The 20236-nt window shown below is 54.2% G+C and overlaps 2 protein-coding genes across 8 annotated transcripts; one reads left to right on the top strand and one right to left on the bottom strand.

Annotated features, from left to right (window-relative positions):
• PTGES (prostaglandin E synthase) lies at nt 1689-15634 on the bottom strand. 7 transcript variants are annotated; one of them, XM_021414226.1, is made up of 4 exons: nt 15273-15634; nt 5232-5369; nt 3971-4053; nt 1689-3113 (listed from the first exon to the last, which is right to left on the bottom strand). In XM_021414226.1, the coding sequence occupies exons 1-4, from the start codon at nt 15510-15512 to the stop codon at nt 2864-2866; spliced, it is 711 nt and encodes a 236-aa protein (XP_021269901.1). In that variant the 5' UTR covers nt 15513-15634; the 3' UTR covers nt 1689-2863. The 7 variants fall into 7 exon arrangements, with proteins under 7 accessions (XP_021269901.1, XP_021269907.1, XP_021269902.1 ...); XM_021414232.1 differs by lacking the exon at nt 15273-15634 and adding an exon at nt 13934-14032; XM_021414227.1 differs by lacking the exon at nt 15273-15634 and adding an exon at nt 6855-7081.
• Nucleotides 16969-19837, top strand: LOC110407033 (torsin-1A-like). The gene is made up of 5 exons (XM_021414221.1): nt 16969-17416; nt 18337-18605; nt 18688-18863; nt 19155-19282; nt 19419-19837. The coding sequence occupies exons 1-5, from the start codon at nt 17230-17232 to the stop codon at nt 19661-19663; spliced, it is 1005 nt and encodes a 334-aa protein (XP_021269896.1). The 5' UTR covers nt 16969-17229; the 3' UTR covers nt 19664-19837.

The raw sequence follows: 20236 nt of genomic DNA on the forward strand, positions 1-20236 counted from the left end.
TGGCTGCACCCACGGGACGGCCTGCTCTCCCTCTCCCTGCAAGACGCAGGAATAGCATTTCCTCAAGGGGATTTGCATGGCAAAACCCCGCCGTGAGGGGTGCAAAAGCTCCACGCTTGCGGGAGAGAATGGGATTTTTGGAGGGCTGCGTGATGAGCGCGCCGTGGGTGGGATGTCTGAGGGTGCTCTTGTGCCAGCCCCCAGGGAACGGCTGCGTGGGCAGGACGGAGCCGGGAGCGTGGTATAGGGAGGGATAAGCCCAGAGCCTGAGGGTGGGGGAGACCCTGGGCTGAGGTGTCTGGAAGGTGCAGGAGGGGAAGGGATGTGTCACTGGATTCCCACTTGCTTCCCCCCCCTCTCCTCCGCCTCCAGACTCCTCGGGCTTGGCGACGCTGGAGAGGAAGACACACGCTGACGGAGTGAATCATACCCAAATCTTACAGCACCAAACTCGGCAGATGTGCGGTCCCAGGTGGGTTTTGCGGCACTGCACACCTCAAGCACCGGTGGGCACGGTCACCGTCCCCTCCCTCCGAGAGCTGCAGGGGACACTGGGGACACCGTCCTGCTTCGGGGGACAGCAGCGTGACAAACCCTTGGGAATAATCCTCGTCCCCCCCCGCATGCCGCTGATGCGCTGCCAGCGATGCAGCCTCGGCCCCGGTTCTGGCCACGCAGGGACGAGTCGGGCTCCATCCGCTCTCCCAGCAGCTCCCAGCATTTCAAAACAAGCGCAGTGGCTGTGCCTCTTTGAAATTTGCCTCGTGGGCCTTTTCTGTTTGTTTTTTTGGAGGCAGGAGAGTTCACATTCCCAAGGTTTTCCCCCCGCAGCCAGTACAGCGGGGTTTATTTTTTTTTAATAAAGAAAGAAGCAAGCAGAGCTCTGCGCGTAACCTCAGCTTCCCTGAGCAGGGCATCACCCCCAGGCGCTGGGCAGGGGTTAGAGGGGGCTCGTAGAGCTTCCTTCCCACCCCAAAGCCCCAATCCTGGCAACGTCCCTACACACAGCAGCAAGTACTGGATGGAGTCCATCTTATAAAGCCACCGCCTTTCTTGTGTGAGAACAAGAAGTACGGAGGGAAAGCAAAATCTGTCACGTGGGACCATTTCATCCATCTCAGCCATTAACACGGATGCAAACACAGAAGGGCAGCACGTCCCAAACACCAACGGCTGGAGGAAACAGGAGGAAACCAGGGAAGCGAGGTGTTGGCTTCCTAGCCAAGGAAGGGGCTGCTGAGCACGGAAAACACAGGCAGCTCCTTTGGAAGTTGTAAGCACAGAAAGGAGAGCATCCACATCTTAGCTGAACACCTCCAGCCTTCCAGGATTTAAGCACCTCCACTGGGAAGAAATGCAGGCAGGGCACGGAGAGAGCTTGCTTGGAAAAAGCACCTTGTAGCAAAAGTCTGCGTGAAGGAGAGCTGGGCGCACACCAAACTTTGGGCTGCTCAGGGCAGGAGAACCGAGTGTGGCTGCACTACAGAGCCCAGCTCCTCTGAACTGAAAAGACTGGCCCTGAGAATGCCCAGAGCTGCAGGCAGATGGGCTGGGGGAAGGGTGCTCGGCTCTCCAGGAACCCCAGGATGCTCCTGGCCCCGTGGGGCTCAGTGCTCCCTGCAGCTGGACCCGGCCCCAGCTGCTGCCCAGCTGCATCGGCAGCTCTCGAAGGAAGGATGTAGCACAGCACAATGATTTGTTTTTATTGGGAATATTTGCTTCCTGCCATCAGGATGAGTACGCAGCAGCAGAGAAACGTGCAGGGGTTTGGAGACCTTGTGCACCATGTGAGGCAGCACGGGCTCATTGAAAGGGATATTATGCAGACATCTGCTGAGCTGGGGCTGTGTGAGCGAGAGGTGGCCAAGAGCAAACTGCAGGACCCGCAGCCCTGCTGACCTCCTGCACCCAGGAGAGCAGAGTGCTGTGCTCCAAACCTCCCATAGCGCTCAGCCCAAGGCCACGGCCGCTGCCCTGGGAGCTGCTGGGCTGGGAGCTGCTCCCTGAGCCAGGTGAGGATCCGAGCATCCACCTGAGCTGCCCTTCTTCCCATTGATACTCAGTGGGGTCTTGGTGAGAGGATCCCAGAGGAGAGCGCACAAAGGGAAGAGCTTTAGTGCTTAGGACAGGTGGAAAGGGAGTTTATTTTCTGCACATTCTGCTTTCTCACCGCAATCTTAGCAAAGTTTTGCATTGTCCTCAGAGCCCTCCTCCTGCCCTGTCCTCTGTGGGCCTGCCCCAGTGCCAGCCCTACGGGCAGCTGTGCAGGACAGGAGGGCTGGCCATCCTCATGCAGCACAGTGGAACAGCGGAACCCTCCTCCCAGGGCACAGCTTGCGGCACACTCTGAACACAGCTCTCTCAGAGCATTTCCAGGCAGCAACAGCACGTGGCTGCAGGCATGCAGCTCTCTGCAGGGCAGTGATTTCTGCAGGCTGCTCTGGGCAGTCCCTGCTGCGTCCTGTTGTGAGGCTGGGACCAGACTGAAAGCTTTTCTCCCTCTCTGCCAGCACCCACATCTGCCAACCAAGAGTTCTCGCAGAGCCATGGGACCGTGCTGGCTTCTCCCTCCTGATTCAGTGCTGCTGACCAAGGGCACACCCTCCCCATCCCACGCTGGGTCACTGATGCAGAAAACCTCTTCTCCTCCGGTGACACCCCTTCGTCAAGGACAGGAGCGAGGGAAGGCTGCTCAGCATCCCCTACCAGCTCCCCCTGCCCCAGTTTCAACAGCAGACCCAGGGACCTCACCACGGCCATCCCACACATCCCCCCAGCACCCACCCATACCCCCACCAGGAACATTCCAGTGCTGGCACAGAGGGCAGGACGGGGTAGGTTGGGTGCCTTGCTCGGTTGGGTGCTACCAATATGGGGCAGCCACCAGGAGGATCTGCAGGGCCATGGAGAAGCAGGGCAGCTGTGCCACGCCGTACGCCACGGAGCGCGTGGGAGCCCTCAGGCGCAGCAGGTAGGCCACAGTGTGCACGATGCGTCCCACGCAGAAGATGAAGAAATGGACCCTGGCCACTGCGGGACTGGGCTCCAGCAGTGAGTACACAGCTCCGAGGAAGAGGAAGGGGAAGATGTTCTCCATGTCGTTGCGGTGCGCCCTGCGAAGGGAAACGGATTGCTCCTTCCCACCTGGCTCCCAGCCTGCCGATGGGGTGGGTGCAGCCCCCGGAGGGCTCAGAGCCCCCTGCATGCAAGTGGGGCCAGACTTGGAAAATGGAAGAGGAGCTGTGCTTTGAGACGCCTCTCCTCCCTCTGTGCACGGCTCCACACAGCCCCCACGGCCCCCAGCCCCCTGCTACCCTCCCATTCAGGCACAAATGTCGAGGGTAATGTCTCTTCCTCAGGGCTGCAAACACGTCAGCAAGGTCCGACCTGGCATGTGCTCACTGCAAAAGTCAAACCCCAGACTTCCACACATCGCCGCCGCTGCAGCTCCGGTTATTTATTTTTATGGAAGCTTGTCCTTTCTGACTAATTGAAAGAGGATGATCATTATTATCACTGCTATTATTTTCTTTTTCTTAGCAAAGGAACAGCTCATCTAACTCCTCCTCCTCCCCGCCCCCCAGCAGCCTGGGGCTGGGTGCTAGGGGATGTTTGGTGGAGCAGAGCTGGCAGCAGGGCTGGGCATGGCTCCAGCCTCCCTTCCTGCACAGAGCCAGCCCACGTAGCACCTGGGCCAGTGCCAGGCCACCTCCTCCAGGGAACTAAAGGCAAACACAGGGCTGGGTCACCTCGAATTCACCACTGAGGACTGAGTCTCATTGTGCACACTGACCCCCCAAACCCCGATCCTACCACACATGCCGCTCTCCCATTAATGATTGAGCTTCCCTGGTTCACTGAGTCCTGCCTGGGACCTCGGGGCATTCCACCCAGCTAGGCAATTAGTTAATTAGTGAGCCTTCCAGCTTCCTGCTGCACTGTTGGGGCAGGACGCTGGCTCCATACTCGCCTGCGGCAGCGCTCCACGTCGGGGTCCTCACGGTAGTACTGCAGCCCCCCATTGCGCAGCGCATCCTCTGGGTTGGCGAACGCCTGCAAGAGAGTGTCCCCACGCAGAACTGTCAGGGGACGCGGCTCCTGACGTCTTTGGGTGGGCTTTGAGGGTCATTTTCAAAAGGGGAGGTTAAAAAAGTGGTGAACGGAGCAGAAAAATTGATGAATGGAGCAGAAAAAAGTGATGAATGGAGCAGTTCCCAGTACACCATGTATCCCCCGGGTGCCTTCGGCACGGGCGTTTCTCTCCATGAAATCCAGTGGGAGACTTTGCCAACCTCCTGCACAGAGCTTGCAGACACCGAGGGCAGCAGCCAAAAGATAACAGCGAATGACAGATGGCTTTGCCCTACTGTGGCAGAAAATCCCCTGGCTGGCTCTTTGGCCCTGCTGCTTTCCCTGGGGGAATGGGATCCGCCGTCAATAATGTCCTGAAGGAAAAGGATGGACGCTCACACGCTGCTCTGCGAGGACCTGCTTCCAGGTGACAGCTTCACCTTGCAGCTGTGTTACAACACAGGGCCGTGGCATCACTCAGAAACACAAAGGAAAAGCCACAGCCCCAGCCCCAGCTCCAGCCACGCCATGACACAGGAGCACCCGCTTCTGCCTTTGGCCCAGGAGCAGAACCATCTCCCCCCCACTCCTCTGGTGCAGTCGGAAACGCCTCGGATTCTTTCAGTTTGTTTGCAGAGCTGAGCTGTGCCTCAATCCCTGCTGCTGTCCCCGTGTCCAAGAGCCATTTCCTGCAGCTATTGTTTCTGTTCCCCATGACTTCGTTCTCCTGCAGCAGTGCTACAGCTCGGAAGCTTGCTGCCACATTGCAAGAATTTTTCTGGCATTTTAACTATTTGTCCTTAAACTTTTTTTCTCTCTTTTCTCCCAGACACGGCAAATTAATGTAAACAGAGCAGCAGCTCACCTGCGTGGTATTTTACATCTGAAATTACTATTTAGATTAGGATTCAGAAATGATAAACACCACGCTGCAGATGGTGGAAGCCAGCAAAAAGAGCCAAAGAGAAGCGAGATAGCTATCTGCCACAGCTAGAAAACCTGTTTTGCTTTCAGCTGAAGTCAAAGAAAACTCAGCTTGCTTCTGCAGATCTCGGTTGGCTTTTGGAGGATGAAAAGAAGAAAGGGTTTGTAGTAAATCCAAACAGAAACCCCAGCAAAAGGCAGGAGGGGTGAGGGAGGGCAAGGAAACTGGGATGTACCTTCTTCCTGAGCCTCACTTGTCCTGTGATGATGGCAACAACGTACATCTTTAGGATCAGGATGGTACTGTAGAAGGCAAATGACAGGAACACAGTGTTCTCCATCATTCTGGGGGGTGCGGAGCTCCTGCCTTGGCCCTGCAGAGGCGGACAGGAAGGCAGCGCTTCAGCTCTCAGCCCCCAGCCCCAGTGCCCCCATGGGGTCAACCATGAGCAAAACAGTGCAGCTGAACTGCCCCCAAATGGCACCCAGATCCCGCCATGCGTTTCTGCTCCTTGGATGCTCCGAGCTGGGATCCACCTCCCTTAATATAGCACCAGCCTGCCCTACAACACCCCCCAGACCGCCCCTCCTGCTCATGCCCGGAGCTGCGCAGAGCATCCCTTGCTCATCAGCAGCCCTGGGGAGGAGGAGACAGGAGAAAGAAGGTACGTGCCTCTGCTGCACCCAGCCCTGCTCCGTCCTGATCCCACAGCCCTGCGTGGCAGCATCCCAGTGCTCCCAGTCCCGCCCCACAAGGACTGAGCGCTTTGCACAGGCAGCCAGCCCTACCCTTGGCACCACCTGCCAAGGGCCAAGGGGACAGGGACAGAGGACAGGGACAGAGCTGGCCCTCGTTCCTGCTGCACACATTGCCCACCAGACCGGATTGCCCCTTGGGGGGTCCCAAAGCCACAAAGGATCCCAAAACCCAACAGGAGAACCCCAAAGCCCCCAGCCTGCAAAGGGAAATACAGACCAACCCGTCCCTGGGGTAGCTCCGCTTGCTTTTCTTCCAGAAGGTGAATCAGGGGAGCCTGGTGCAGGCAGATCCTCGCCTGGAAAGAGGCATCTGAACTTGGAGCCAGCTTTCCCCAGCCATCAGGAGGGAAGAGCGAGAGGATCTAAGCCTGCACGGAGGGTCGGGACTTGGCTGCTCCTGCACTGCAAACCTTTAACTCCTCCTTCCCTAGCGTGGCCACAGTGCTGGCAGAGAGCTCTCTGAGCTTACGAGGGCTGGACTGGGGAGTCGGTTCCTTTACGCACACAAAAAGGTCTGTTTCAGGCAAACAACAAAAATTGTTGCCAGCCACAAAATAAGTCCATGAGCAGAGTCGGATGGTTTGCTCCTTGCTACTCGTAGGACTGACTTTGTTCTGCATTGCTTTTTAGCTGCTAATGAGCACACTTTGCTCCAAGAGGAACCAGAGCCACGAGCAGGAATGCCACAGCCCAGGAGCAGGCTCAGGTCCCGCCGCACGAGGACAGCTGTCCCAGCAATGGGACAGTGGTGGCAGCCCCCTGGAGCAGAACAGGCACCAGCAGCCTTCTCTCTGTGTCCGCCTCTGCATCTCCCTGGGGATCAGCACACCTTGCTGAGCAGCAGGAATACACATGAGCTCGGTACCACCTGCCGACAAGCCAGGACTCCTCCTGCCACCCAGAGACAGACGGACACACTTTCTCCGCAGCGCTATTCAGACGCTGGCAGGGAGCCTTGGCCACTTTGCTCCAGCAGTGAACGGGGAGATTGAGAACTATGGGTTGCCCAGATGGGAGCCCAGGAGCAGCCCCAGACCGACGTGCACTGGATGCGCCGGGTGTACGGCCCTGCAGAGCGGGGGGGAGGGCACAGAACTCACATGGATGGGGCCGAGGGGCAGAACGGCTCGGAGGGCAGACGTGGTGCTGCTGGGGTGCCTCACGTTGAGGGGCCTCGTGCTGTAGGGCACAGCCATGGCAGGGCGGCACCTTCCTGGCCCGTGGCAGTGCAGCTGCCCCATTAATTCGGGCGGAAGGCGGCTGCTGATCCTCCTACACGGAGCACATCCTGCTAGGACGGAGCCATCATTTAGACAAGAGCAGGTCCTGAAGGCAACGCAACACAGCTGTGCCACAGAGCCTTGAGCATATGAGGTCACAGCCCAAGGATCTGCCCAGTGCCAACGCTGCTGGTGAAAAGCACGGCATCCAGTGGGTAAAGGGTTAACAGGAGTCAGGGTCGGGCTCTGAAAGGGCTGAAGATGCGCTCATCAGGTTAGAATGACCCCAGGAGCTGTGGAAAGAGGGTGGAGGGTTTTGCTGGAGGAAGAACAAGGAGCAGGAAGAAGGAAAGAAGTATTCATGGGAAGTGCTTGGGAGAAGTGCTTAAAAATAAAAGCCTCTAACAACTATCCTTCTTCAGAAGGAATAAAGGCCGCTCTCTTTTCCTGGACAGGGAACTGTTTATTTGAGCAGCTGAGTTGTACCACAGCATTAGAACTGTGTTTTTCCAGCGCTGCTGTGCTGGGTCATTTCCTGGTGACACCTAAGTGAGAGGGCTACCTGTGTCAAAAATCCTTCCCACTGGGGGACGGCTGCATCAGGGCAGCGTGGCCAGGGCTGCAGAGGGCATTTCCCATTGCCCAGATGGGCAATTCCCCCTTTTGCTGCATGGTAGAGGAGGATTTTGTTTTCCTTCAGGCTGCAGCTCAGCCCAGGGCTGCAGGAGGTCCCCAGTCATGCTCCCAGCCCATCCAGTGCCCTCCTTCCCCACCGCCTCCTGCACCTCCCAGCACGCAGCCCGCAGGCGTGTCCTGCCCCAGCCATCACTCGCCCTTCGCTGTGCCCAGCCCTGGGAAATCCGGCGGCCCATGGGAGATTGCTCCTGCTCCAATGCAACCGCAGATTCAAGTAGAGGCATGAGTTGGCTTAGATATTCCTTTAATAAAGAGAAAGGTGCTCCACCTGCCTTTCTCCCTCAGCCTGCATGAAAGATCATGTCAGGAAGGGGGGGGGGTTAGCCCTGCTCATGATGCACCCTGTACCCCACATGAAGATGAAATCCCCTTGCTTCACATGCAGCTCCCTGTTCCCCAGCTCCTGGGGTCTTCACTGAGCATGAAGCACAGGAGAAGACACGGCAAAGCATCTCAAAGCCTAAAACAAACAGGCAAGCTCCAAACTCCACAAACACCAGGAGATTTCGTCTGTGTTGCACTGCAAAGCATCTTCCCTGCAGCTGTACTGGCAGGAGCTACGCACATTCCTCGCGTCTGAGGCCTCTCAGCGGGACTCTCCCGAAGACCAGATGCTGGCAGCAGCAGAGAGGCCTGGGGAAGGGGTGCAGCATCTCCTGGTCTGGGAGACAGCAAGAGCAGAGGATGCTGCTGTTCCTTGGACAGCCCCAGCTCCATCCCTCAGCCCTTGCCAGGCTGCTGCCCTGCTCCCAGCCACCCCCACTGCGGGGCTGTCACCGTCCCCCGCTGGTGGAACAGCAAGGAGGTGCTGCTGGAAAAGCGGCCATCAGGCTGCGAGCACGTGGGAGGCAGATCAGATTTTCTTGTTCTGAGCCTCATGTGGATTCACGCCTGAGCTGTCTCTTAGAGGGAAGAATTCCTTGGCCAGGCTGCAGGGATGCAGCCCAGCTGGGAGGGATGCTCTCCTCCTCTCCTCTCCATTCCACCCAGCGGTCCAAACATGGGCTTCAGGCAGACCTGCACCTGCAGCTGCCACGGGGCCGTGGTGGGAGCTGGGGACAGGGCTGGGTGCGTGGGAAGCCAGCGTCTCTCACTTCATCCCACTGGAGCAACTTGCATTGTGTTTCTCTTCCCCTGAATCAGATGCCGATAAACAACATGCAAACACCACTTATGTCACTGGCCAAAAAGAGGGGCTTTCCCAACCGGGCCAGGAGGGAAGAGAAATAAGTCCTGCTGCCAAACATTCCAGAATCAGGAAGCATTTCCTAGGCTTGAAGAAAGCATTTGCAAACATACGAAGTAACTACAGATGCCCTGGTGGGATCCTCTCGAGCAAGAGCAAAGGCAAAGGGTTCTGCACAGTCCTGCCTCCACATGCTGCGTTGCGGAGGAAGGGAAATTAGGCACAATTCACCCTCCCACAAAGCTCTCCAAAATGCAGATCTCATTTTCAAAGCCCCGAGTTCTTTGCCCCCTCCATCACTCCTAGACTAAACAGCATGAATCCCTCCCACCTCTCCCCACAGGTCATGTTTTCTGCATCTCTTTATCACCAGTGCTGATCTCACTTCTCAGAGGAAGGCGCTGGGCAGCAGGGCTGCCCTTTTGCAGCAACCCTGAGCAAAGCACGCGACATTTGAACTCCCAGCTCCTCAACTTTTACCTCCATCAGTCTTTCCAAGCTTTCTTGCTAAGAACTGAGGGTGCCTGACTCAGACCAGCAAGAGTTTCTTGGTGGTTTGAGGTTTTTTCCACAGTTTGGATGAAATCAGCCTGTGAGCAATGTTCCCGATACATTTTGAAACTTTCCCTTTCTCTTCCTGTGCTGGTGGCACAATGTGTCATTCAGTCTCATGTTGGCAGCATTGTTTGTGTCTCAGCAGCCAGGAGAAATGAGGTCCAGGTCCCAAATGCTGACGTTTATTAACAAACACCTCCCACATGTAACACAAAAACATCCTCCCCGCAACCAGCCTGGAAAGCAGGGAGTCCTTTAGCTGTATTGTTTACAGCCCTCGCTGCCTGGGAGCTCTTGTGCACTCGCAGTGCACAACCCAGGCTGAAGTCACATCCTAAGTGCTGGAGCTGGAGGTAAGGAGAAAGGAATGCAGCTCGCAGGCCCCTTTCTGGGCATTGCAGAGAGGATCGCATGCCCTGTACAGAGCAGCACGTGGGATTTACGAAGCAATCAAAAGCCACAGTGAGGAAAGAGAAAGGGACGTAGGACCACACAAGAGCCCAGACCGACATTCCATCTTTACCAAGAGCAGAACGATGCAATGAAGCAGAGAAACCCCTGCAAGCAACTCCTTGAGCATGGAGTCCAGCACTTAGATGTACTGTCCTAGCATTCCCTCTCCATGTGAACCCCTAGCAGCACCAGCAACCTGCCCAGGTCCTGCTCTTTGACAGCTCTCCTGACCTGCAAGCTCTGCCTCCGTGTCCATGACGTGCGCTCAGAGATGTGCTCCATGCTGTGTTTATGGAACCATGACTGCTTTACGCAGCCCTCCATGAGGAGGTATGCTCTCCATACAAATATTTACAAAGCAGCAGAAGGCATCTGTCTAGCACAGCACATTTCTCCTGACGGTGCCATCAAGATGGCTAAAACTGAACGAGAAGTGCTCACCCATTAGATGGGAACCGGTCAGGAAGAAGTCATGGGGAGGGAGCAGAGATGGGAGCTGCAGGATGGGGGCCAGAGCTGTCCCATGAGGAGAGTAAGGCAACGAAAGGGACAGGAGCTGTGCTGGTTTGTGCTGGACAGGGACTGCTGCTCTCCAACAAGAGCATGGAGGTGCCCAGCCACACCAGCCCTGGTGTCCATCACCATTCCCAGGACCTACAGCCCCTACCAGTGGTAGGGAGCAGCAGGCTGGCCCCACGCACACCGTGGTTCATTGATCTTTCAGAACCTGAGGATTAATTTAAGCTCTGAATCACCAGGTTTAATTCTCTTTCCCAAGTTGTTGTCATAGATGACGGTAGCGCTCAATAATTATATGCGTCAATACACTTTCTGAACTGTTGAAATTAAATTACTTCCTGGGACAATGAGTTCCATAATAAAACACAGTTTAAATTAAGATGATGACGATAATCTTTTATAGGATCTGCCTCCCCTCTTGTTCGTCTCATGGGGAGACACGCTGGGGGTTAGGAAGAACAGCGATTATTGCTCAGCTTTGTCTAGCATACTCCTCCTTTGATACATGTCTGCAAAATTACCTCTTACTCAGCTTTATCACACCCCATTCACTTTCATCTCTCTTCAAAGGAGATTCCTCCATGCTTCTCATTATCCCAACCATACTTCTTATTTCCCTCCAACGCTGAGGCAAGCAGATGACCAGCACATGACTCCCAGCTCACTGCACTCCCACACTCCAGCAGTCCTTTGGCTCCTTCTTTTAAATGCCACAGCTCCTCTCTTTGGGGTCTAAGATGACTCCGCACCAAGCTGGTCAGTGCTCTGGAGGGGCTACTCCTAAAATGAAGGAATTCCAACTATGTTCTTGCAGAAGACAGGCCTGGGACACCACCCCACAGCCATCTGGCAGCAGATTTGCTTCGCTCATCCCTGTTCCTTTGGGTCTTTCTGCACCCCAGCGCGGTCTCCCTCTCGCCATGCTGTTAGCACAGACCAAGCCCCGTTCTTTGTGGAGCACATCTGTCCTCCTGCCCTCGATTTGCTCCCGCTCCATGTTAGCCACGGGGTTCCCAGCTCTCAAATACATTTTAACAATAGCTGGAAACCAAAGCCCTGCATGTAATCTTCTACTCACAGAACTCCGTTTTCCTCCCCCTCTTAGATAACATATCTCCTGGAAAGAGAACAGAAACTTTTCAGACTCTCTATTATAGTCAACATCGATAAATGTCTCCATGTCTGACATATGGGAGTGACTCGTCCCCGGTGGTTCAGCACTGGACATGAGGCACAACCCAACAGGTTCTCACTGAGCACCTCAGCTGGACCCTGCCGGAGCAGAGGGGTTAGCATGATGCAGATGGCCCTGCTCAAACAGAGGGAACCATCCAGGGGACCGAGTGACAGCTTGTCACTGGTTTGGGGCCGGTTCAGCCCAGTTCCATGACTAATGGGGCAGAGGGACCCATGGACACATGCCCTGGGAGACAGGGAGGGGAAAAAAGGGGAAAAAGCAGGGAGGTGGGCCTGCAAACAAAACAGTGGCAATGAGCTCAGGGAGATAGTTTACTCAATATGACAGTGGAATGCGAGATAACACAATGTAATACCATCTAATTGGAATTGAAGCTAATAAATCAAATAAATGAGGGAGAGACTGTCCAAAACCAAAAGCGAGACAGCAAGGGAGCACAGAGCGCAGTGAGGGGCAGTAACAGAAGGGAACGTCTCATGACTTGCGAGCAGTTTTATCTTTCCCTCTGAACAGAAAATGGAAACAGAACAGTGAAGTCTTCTGGGATTTGTAGTTCTTCTCTTCTGAGAACCAGCTACCTGGAAATATCGACAGTCCATGGAACAGGAGCACTAACTCTTTAACTCCCAGCGCACTACGTGATGTTATGATGCGGAATACTGATAAGAAAAATCATAAAACCACGACACAGCTGCTCAGGGCTCTGCTTGCAGACGCTCCAGCTCATGCTCCTGGACAAGACTTTTTCCTATCAGCAGAAGGGAGAGCAGCGGAGAGCAGCTGAGTGAGATTGCTTTGCACAAGGTTTGCATGGAATAGCATTTGCACACGCACGCAGCAGCGCCCAGAACAGCAGGCTGCAGGGACACAGCCATCCCGGAGCTCCCGAAGGCCACACCAATGGGATGACCTCAGGCCCTACAAATCAGTTTTCTCCAGCTGGCTGCTGCTGTCCTGTTGCATAGCTAGAGCAGCCACACAATAGCTTGTCACCTCAGGAATTCGCTCTTGTTGGAGCCCTTGTTTGCAATAGCTGCTTTGCAGGACTTATTTTAGTGAGCTGTATTTAAGGTTCTTCCATAGGAGATGGGTGGAAGAGCAGGGTGTTTTGTTTTGTGAGCCGCAAGCCAAGCACAGCCTCTGATTCTAGTCCAACCCCAGACCTCCTGAGTGCTTTTAAACCTTCTTTCACCTAAAGGTCCCGAAGCGTTGGATGAGGATGTCTGGCTAATAACCCCACCAGTGTATGCACGTTGGATGAGATACAAGCCACTGGCCACATCAGAGGGCTCATGGCTGGGGAACAGAGTGTCTCATGGCCTGTAATCCTATTCCTGTAGCAACCCTCCCTGGAACAGAGTGTTTTTGTCCCTTTCACACAGCCTTTGTCTTTAAGTTATTATTATCTGCAATAGAAATCAAGTTTTAAGAGAGAAGTAAACATGAGGGTAGAGTTTCCCTGTTATTTCTTGCTCTGTACAGCCACACGGGCTGGCTCACACGAGAGCTGCTTCGCTTCAGCTGCTTCCAAGCCAGAATAGCAAGCAAAACCAGAGAGCAGATCCCAGCCCCAGACTGGAACCCAGTGAAAGCCAAACAGATTCTGGTTTAAATTAGAAACATAATGATTTTTAAAAAGGGGGGAAAAAACCCAACAAACCTAAGGTGGGTGAAATCCATGTCTCATGGCATCCCCATCCCAGAGAGGAGGAGGCTGCAGCACAGCTAACGTCACCCACCCCGTGCTGCTCCGTGCAGGGTGACACCACCACGCTTGGACCCTTGCAGTCCCAGCACAGTCCCCAGATCTAATCAGCAAACCGCAGATGTCTGCACGAGCAGTGTTTAGTTTACAAGCCAAAACAGAGTCTCAACTGCAAGTGCAACCCGATAGCCATCCGCTGGCGCTATCGCTCCCAATTCATCCATTATTCATCACGATCTTGCACAACACTGGCCCTGAAACCAGAGCCCAGAGGCAATTAGGGGGGAGCAGAGCCAGCTCCAGGCAGCTGTATCTCAACCTCTTCATTCCTGGCACCAAAACTAGAAGAGCTTGGAGTGTGCCTCAGTTTCCCCAAAGCCAACGAGCCGGTTCCCCCCTCCCTGCCCCCTTCTCCCTCTTGAGCACATTATGATCTGAGAAGGAACAGAGCCACTGTAGTTGCAGGCACTTAAGCACTTCCCTGTGTTTGTTCTGAGAGAGCCGCTCTCCATCCATCTCCTTTGTTAGTGCTGGTTGGATGGAGCTTATACCGCTGAAAGATCAAACGCCAGCAGCGGCTCTTGCCCTATAAAGGGCAGGAGGTGCCCTGCCAGCTTGCCACCTTGCACTTATCTACACAGTGTTACCTTTCAAGGAAGTGCCCACAGGAAAGGAGAAGGACGAGACAGCAACTTTGCTCACCCACTCCAGTGCTGCAGACCAAGCATGGCGTTAAGCACCACCCCTCCCACTCCTTTCACTCCCATCCCTACCAGCTAACACCACCTGGCTGGCCCCACCTGCTGAAAACCACCTAGTTCAGCTTAAAAACCCCATTTGTCTCCCTCTGCCCAGCACAGTGAGACTCTTTCCTGAGCCTGTGCTGCAGTCAGGGCAGAAGGCTTTGAGGCATCCAGATGGGAAATGCTGCTCTCCTGTAGGGCCGAACTCGGCTGCGTTTCCTAGAGGGAGCATTCAGAACAAAAGCTCTGTGAGTCCATCGGAATTTCACAGGGACTCAGCCGTGATCAAAGGAGCTATTTCACATGGACAGATGTGCTGGGCCACGTGCACCACGTTTCCCTCCACCCTTACCCCACGCCTATCCCTACCTTTCCCTGTCAGACTGTACCTCCTCACACAGCACAGACGCACTCATCAGCACCAGGAACTCTGGGCTGTTGTATCCCAGACAAGGATTTTTAAATCAGCTCAAGACTCTTCAGCAGAGATTCCAAAGAGAGAGCAGAGCTGCCAATCCCTTTGCCATAAAATGTCACATTAAGTGCTTTCATCATCTGTAAGGCTCATTTTCCCTCGCTGCAAGAGGAGGATGACGGTCTCTTGACTCCTTGGGTGTTGCCGGGATTAGACAGTGTTTGCTCAACATTAACATAGATTTTGGTGTTTGGTGTTATTGCTACCATCACATTATAGAAAGGTCAATGAAATGACCATGTTCTGTGAGTCAGAGCCTTCCCACAGCGCTAGTGCTGTCCTCGGAGCTCAGCCAGGCTCTGAACAGATCCCAAAGTACGTCAGAGTGACAGCCTTTTCCCTGTTGCTGCCTCGTCTGGGTGTTTAGGATGAGGATGATTTGGAATGTGATGCTGGAATTGAAGCAGGGAAAGAAAACAAACCCAAACCACACAAACAGGAGGGGAAATTATAAAAACACTCCCACTGGAAATACTCTGAGCACTGAGAGAGTCCAGTCAGGGTTGGAAGGCAGCGAGACAAGCAGCCTGGTAGGAGATATGTTTGGGTAAAAATAAAACTGGGCACTGAGAGAGTCTTCCACTTCTCCGTCGAGAAACCTTCACGAGATCCTCTTTCCAGTCCAGCACCTTGTGACAATGGGCAGTCATGCCCCAAACCTGTTTGCAGAAGTACTTGGAAATGTAGAGAAACTCATACATCATCCAGAAAAAGCCACAGGCTTTTTTCTGGGAAGAGTGTTGCTTCATTGACCCCTAAAACTCTTACCTGGAAATCTGTTGCACTCCGTGAAGACAAGTCAGGGCTGCAGCTCCCATTCCCAGCATGCTGCTGGAGCCATGCATCATCCCTTGGCTCTCCAGCTCCCAGCCAGGCGTGCTGACCAGCGCTCCCCCAGTCCTCCAGGCTCTGTGCCATACAGCCGCAAGCTCTAAGTGCCGGGAGTGCTGACTTTAAACCAGCAACGCACAAATCAGACCCTGGGTGGGTGACAGAAAATTTCAACATAGGGACTGCAGAGAAAGGGCAGGGAGAGCTCTCAGCTGGGACTCTCTTCTCTTCTCACCCTTTGCCTTTAGCAGCCCATCTCTGCGCCCTTTATTTCCCCTTTGCAGCAACCACCCTATGTGCACCAGTCTCTGTGCTGATGGGGACCAATGCCAACATGTGATGGAGAGCAGCGCTGTGCTGGGGCTCTGCAGGGAGGTGGGAAGGGCAGAGCACCATGCTCAGGCTCTGCAGCAGGCTGCACGTTGCAGGGTCTGTGCTCCACTTGGAGCTCCTAGACAGCTGTTCAAGGAAATTGCCATCAGTGTCAGCCTCACCACTGCTATTAGACAACTCAGCCATGTCCAGGCCCAGCTTGAACCTATTTAACTTGTAAGGGATAATGAGATAACAGCATGACATGTTGCAGCTGAAGGTTATTTAAACACCCATCTGGTACCTGTTAGGCAGAATACATCCTATTGTTGTATAGGAAATATATGCCACCTCCCTCCCATATGGGAAGAAAAAGATCTATAGATGTGTCCCGTGCTGCTCCTTCTTTACGCACACATGAGGTCATTCTCGTCCTCCTCTCTGCTGTTTCTGGCACATTACTTTGCATCTCACACCTTTGGGGAGACGTGCAGGTTGGTGGGACCTTGTGAAAGGACACAAAATCACAGCGAAGAATTTACTATAGACACCTCATTGTCCCCATAGTCAGCACGCTGCCAGATATGAGGAGGAAGAGCAGACTGTACGTAAGGTCTGAAGCCACTTATCCTTCCCAAGACGCAACTTGCCACTACACTTTATCCCGGAGAGATCCAGAGCTGCTATTCCATTTCAGGAATCTCCCGACCACGTCGTGTTCCTACATCTGCTGGGATCCGCAGGGTGAGCGACCATCGGCCTCATTTCTTTATTTAAACTCTCCCTTGGTGAGATCACGTCGTTCTTGGTCTGAAATGACCCGTGAGGCTCTCGCCCTCCGTGGAGCCAGAGCCGTGAGCGCTGCGCTGTTTGCTGTCCCGAGAAACCACATTTCATAACACGAGCTCTGCGCGAGCAGATGCGTGCTCCCCTCCTGTTTTTCTCAGGCATCACTCCCAACTTCTGCTGAAGTTCCAGCCGGTAAATCCTGGACGAAACCCTGTGTCTGAACCCCACCTAGCGTCCGCCGCAGACCGATGCCGAGGACTGCGAGTCAAGGGAACACGGGCTGGAAAACTCCCATCGCTTCAGCAGCGTGCTAGGGGCTCTGCGGGTTCCCTCTGCAGGCGATCCATCTGCACCAGCACCCCAGAACAAGGAGCCCGGAGCAGAAGCTGGCAGGACAACATACCTGGTCTGAGAACCTGGTCTGAAAAGGTGCCCGTGAGCTGCAGAGCTGCAGCCACTGCCGCAGAAACCTCCGGGTGATGCGGTGCAGCTCAGCCCAAAGCAAGCCCCGCTGTGCTCCTGCCGAATCGAGCAGCAGCTCCAGGTGCCATGAGGCTCCGTGCCCTCAGAGCTGGGATTGTTCTGCCCGGATTCTCCCTCTCCCCCTGTAATATCCCTCATCCCTGAGCTGTGCCCCGCCCTCACGCTTTCATTTCTTAAGGAGCAGCTTGATAACCGGACACATCCACCACGCGGAAAACGTGGTTTCTATTTGCGCAAACAGCTTCGTGATGCAGGAAGCTTTTTTTTCCTGCAGTTTCAGTTTTGCTTTCCTTTCTTTTCACTTCTCGCCATGAAGCTTCTCCACGCTGGTGTGCTCTCCATCCTTGCACCCACACTGACGCTCGCCATGGACCCGCTCAGCGCTTACCTCATTGTGGGGGGTGCTGCCATCGGCTGGCAGCTCTTCTCCCCGCACTCCTGGCTCAGGTGCAGTCTCCTGGAGTGCTGCAACGCAAAGGACATGCTGAACGTCTCGGGTAAGGCAGTGGGAAGGTCATGCTGAGCCGAGCTGACAGGGGTGGTCCTTCCCAGGGTGGGGAGGGATTCCCAGTGCATCCTTTGGGTGTTTGTGGTAAGAGGAGCTCCGGAAGGCAAAGGCTTCTAACACAAAGGCTTATCCCACCCCCCAGCCATTCACTGCCTATAACCTGTGATGAACGAGCAGTGATTAGTGCTAGCTCGAAGGTTCAAAACGCTGTTTCATTTCCCCCAGACAAGCAGGCCAGCAGTTATTTCACTCTGAAACTGCAGGGATGAAAAAACCTTGAGCTGCTTTCTAACCATACATTCCAGTGCTTGCCACTTGGAAATCCCCCACCCTTTTGTCATAAGACCGCAAATATTTCTTCATTTCAGAGCTGGGATGCAAATTTCAGAGGAAATTCTCAAGTGCTGGAGGCCCCTTTGCCTCCAGATTCTTCAATACATCGCTTCATATCAGCTCTGCATTTGGCTGGTGACAAACAGGCTGTTTTCTGACACTTCAGCCATTGAAACTCTGGTTGGGATTCTTTTTTATAAGAACATTATATAGCAACAGAAGCATGGGTTTCTATAAAAACAAAGTGTGCTAGAGGACACAAAAACAGTTAATGAGAATTGAGCACATGCAGAGTATGTCTGCAGATACATTAGACTCCATCCCAGGGCTTTACAGGAGGCAGTGGTACACTGCCAAGCAAACTCATGGCAAACTCTCCTGCAGACAGCTTGGTACCCATAAATGCCACTGAGATCTGTTTCACGAGTCCACCCCTGAGTTTGGCTCTCTGTTGATTCACGATCTCAACACAGAGTGAGGGCAGTGTATGTTTTCTCCTTCTGATGGCCATTCAGCTGTAGCCAGAGAAAAGGGAGGAACGAATGGCACCCTCTGACTCTACCTTCAATCTTCCAGTTGTGAAGATGGATTTGGAGCAAAAAGTCTTTGGCCAGCATCTGGCTGTCCAAACAGTTCTGAGAGCTCTGAGTACGAACCTTCGCTCCAAACGGCCCAAGAAGCCCCTGGTGATGTCCTTCCACGGCTGGACTGGCACAGGCAAATCGTTTGTCAGCAGTATCATCGCAGAGAACCTCTACCGGCTCAGTGCATGGAGAAGGAGGTTTGTGCACCACTTCAGCACGGTGCTGCATTTCTCACACAGTTCGCACGTCCATCTGTACAAGGTACTTACAGCTTTAGCTCGTTTTCTCCAATTTATCTGCAGTTGTGCGTGCAAACACCAGATCGTTTTGTTTCTTCTCCCAGGAGCAGCTGCAGAATTGGATTCGGGGCAATGTCAGCGCCTGCCCAAGGTCCCTTTTTATCTTCTCTGAGATGGATCAAATGCCGCATGGCCTGATAGACTCTATCCTGCCATTCCTCGGCTACCGTGATGAGATTGATGGAGTTTATTATGGCAAGGCAATCTTCATCTTCCTGAAGTAAGGGAAGTCAAGGGCCAAAAGGGAGTTACAGCCCCGCAGACACAGCGGGGACAGAGGGAGTGACATTTGCTGACAGGTCTGTGGCTGAATCAGTGCAGCTGAGCAGCTCAGGGACCCTCCCTTGCTGTGGTCCTTGTCACTTCCCACCTCTGGGCAGCCCCCACACACAGGAACATCACTTCCACTCCAGTGCAGAATCACACAGTCACTCAAATCACTGCCAGGATCAGAGCACTAGAGATGGCAAAGATACACCTCTAATGAGCCCGTGAATCTCCTTCCTAACAGCAATGCAGGTGGAGATAAGATAACGGAGATTGCTCTTGATTACTGGAGAAGGCTGAAGAGGAGAGAAGATATTCCTGCAGAGGAGCTCCAAGATCTGCTATCAGAAGACATTTTCAGGAATCCAAACAGTGAGTACAGCACCTCTGGGCTCCCGCGGCTGCTGATGTATATGGGTCAGTTTTCTACAGACCGCTCTGCAAAGCATGCAGCAGCGCTGCCTCCTGAGCACTCCAATGGCACAGCTCTCCATGCTCTCTCTTCCAGGTGGTTTCTTTCAAAGCCAACTGATCCAGAAGAACCTGATCGACTATTTCGTCCCCTTCCTCCCTCTTGAATACAAACACGTGAAGCAGTGTGTCCAGGAGGAGCTGCGTGCTCAAGGGCATCCTGAGGAGGAAGACCTCATCATGGAGATTGCCTCAGCAATGGCGGACTACCCCAGAGAGGAAAGGCTCTACTCCAGCAAAGGCTGCAAGACTGTGGCCTCCAGAGTGGCTCTGAGCACGTAGACACCGCCCGGCCGTAATCGTGTTCCTGTTGCAAGATCCAGCCTTGTGGAAGAGTCCACATCGATACCCATCTGTCTACACCTCCTTCCTCGATGGGACTGAGGATTTTCAGTTCCAGAGGGGCCTTTTGTGAGGCCCTTTAATAAATCACAGAATATGCCACGTTGGAAAGGACCCATAAGGATCGCTAAGTCCAACTCCTGGCTCCACACAGGACCACCCAATAAAGCAGAGCACGTAGCTGAGAGAACACATGAGGTGCTGGCTGCGGGGCCGGCTTCCCACAGGCTCCTTTGGAGCAGTGCTTCTGTGCCTCGTGCCATCACCTGCCATGTCCCCATCACCTGCCACATCCCCAGGCCTGATGCGCTGCCCTGTCCCTTGGGATCTAGTGAAGGAGGGAGAGGAGGCTGAAGGCAGTGGCGTGGGGTGGGGAATGGCATTTAGGTGACTGTGGGAGAACGTGGTGGGACAGAGTAGGGGACAGGCACTGGGAGCCAGATGTGGCACTGAGGGGACAGACGCTGTGTACCAGGGGTGGTGCTGAGGGGACAAACACCGCGGTACAGAGGT

The sequence above is a fragment of the Numida meleagris genome, chromosome 16 (genome assembly GCF_002078875.1).
Source record: "Numida meleagris isolate 19003 breed g44 Domestic line chromosome 16, NumMel1.0, whole genome shotgun sequence".
NCBI classification, from domain to species: Eukaryota; Metazoa; Chordata; class Aves; order Galliformes; family Numididae; genus Numida; species Numida meleagris.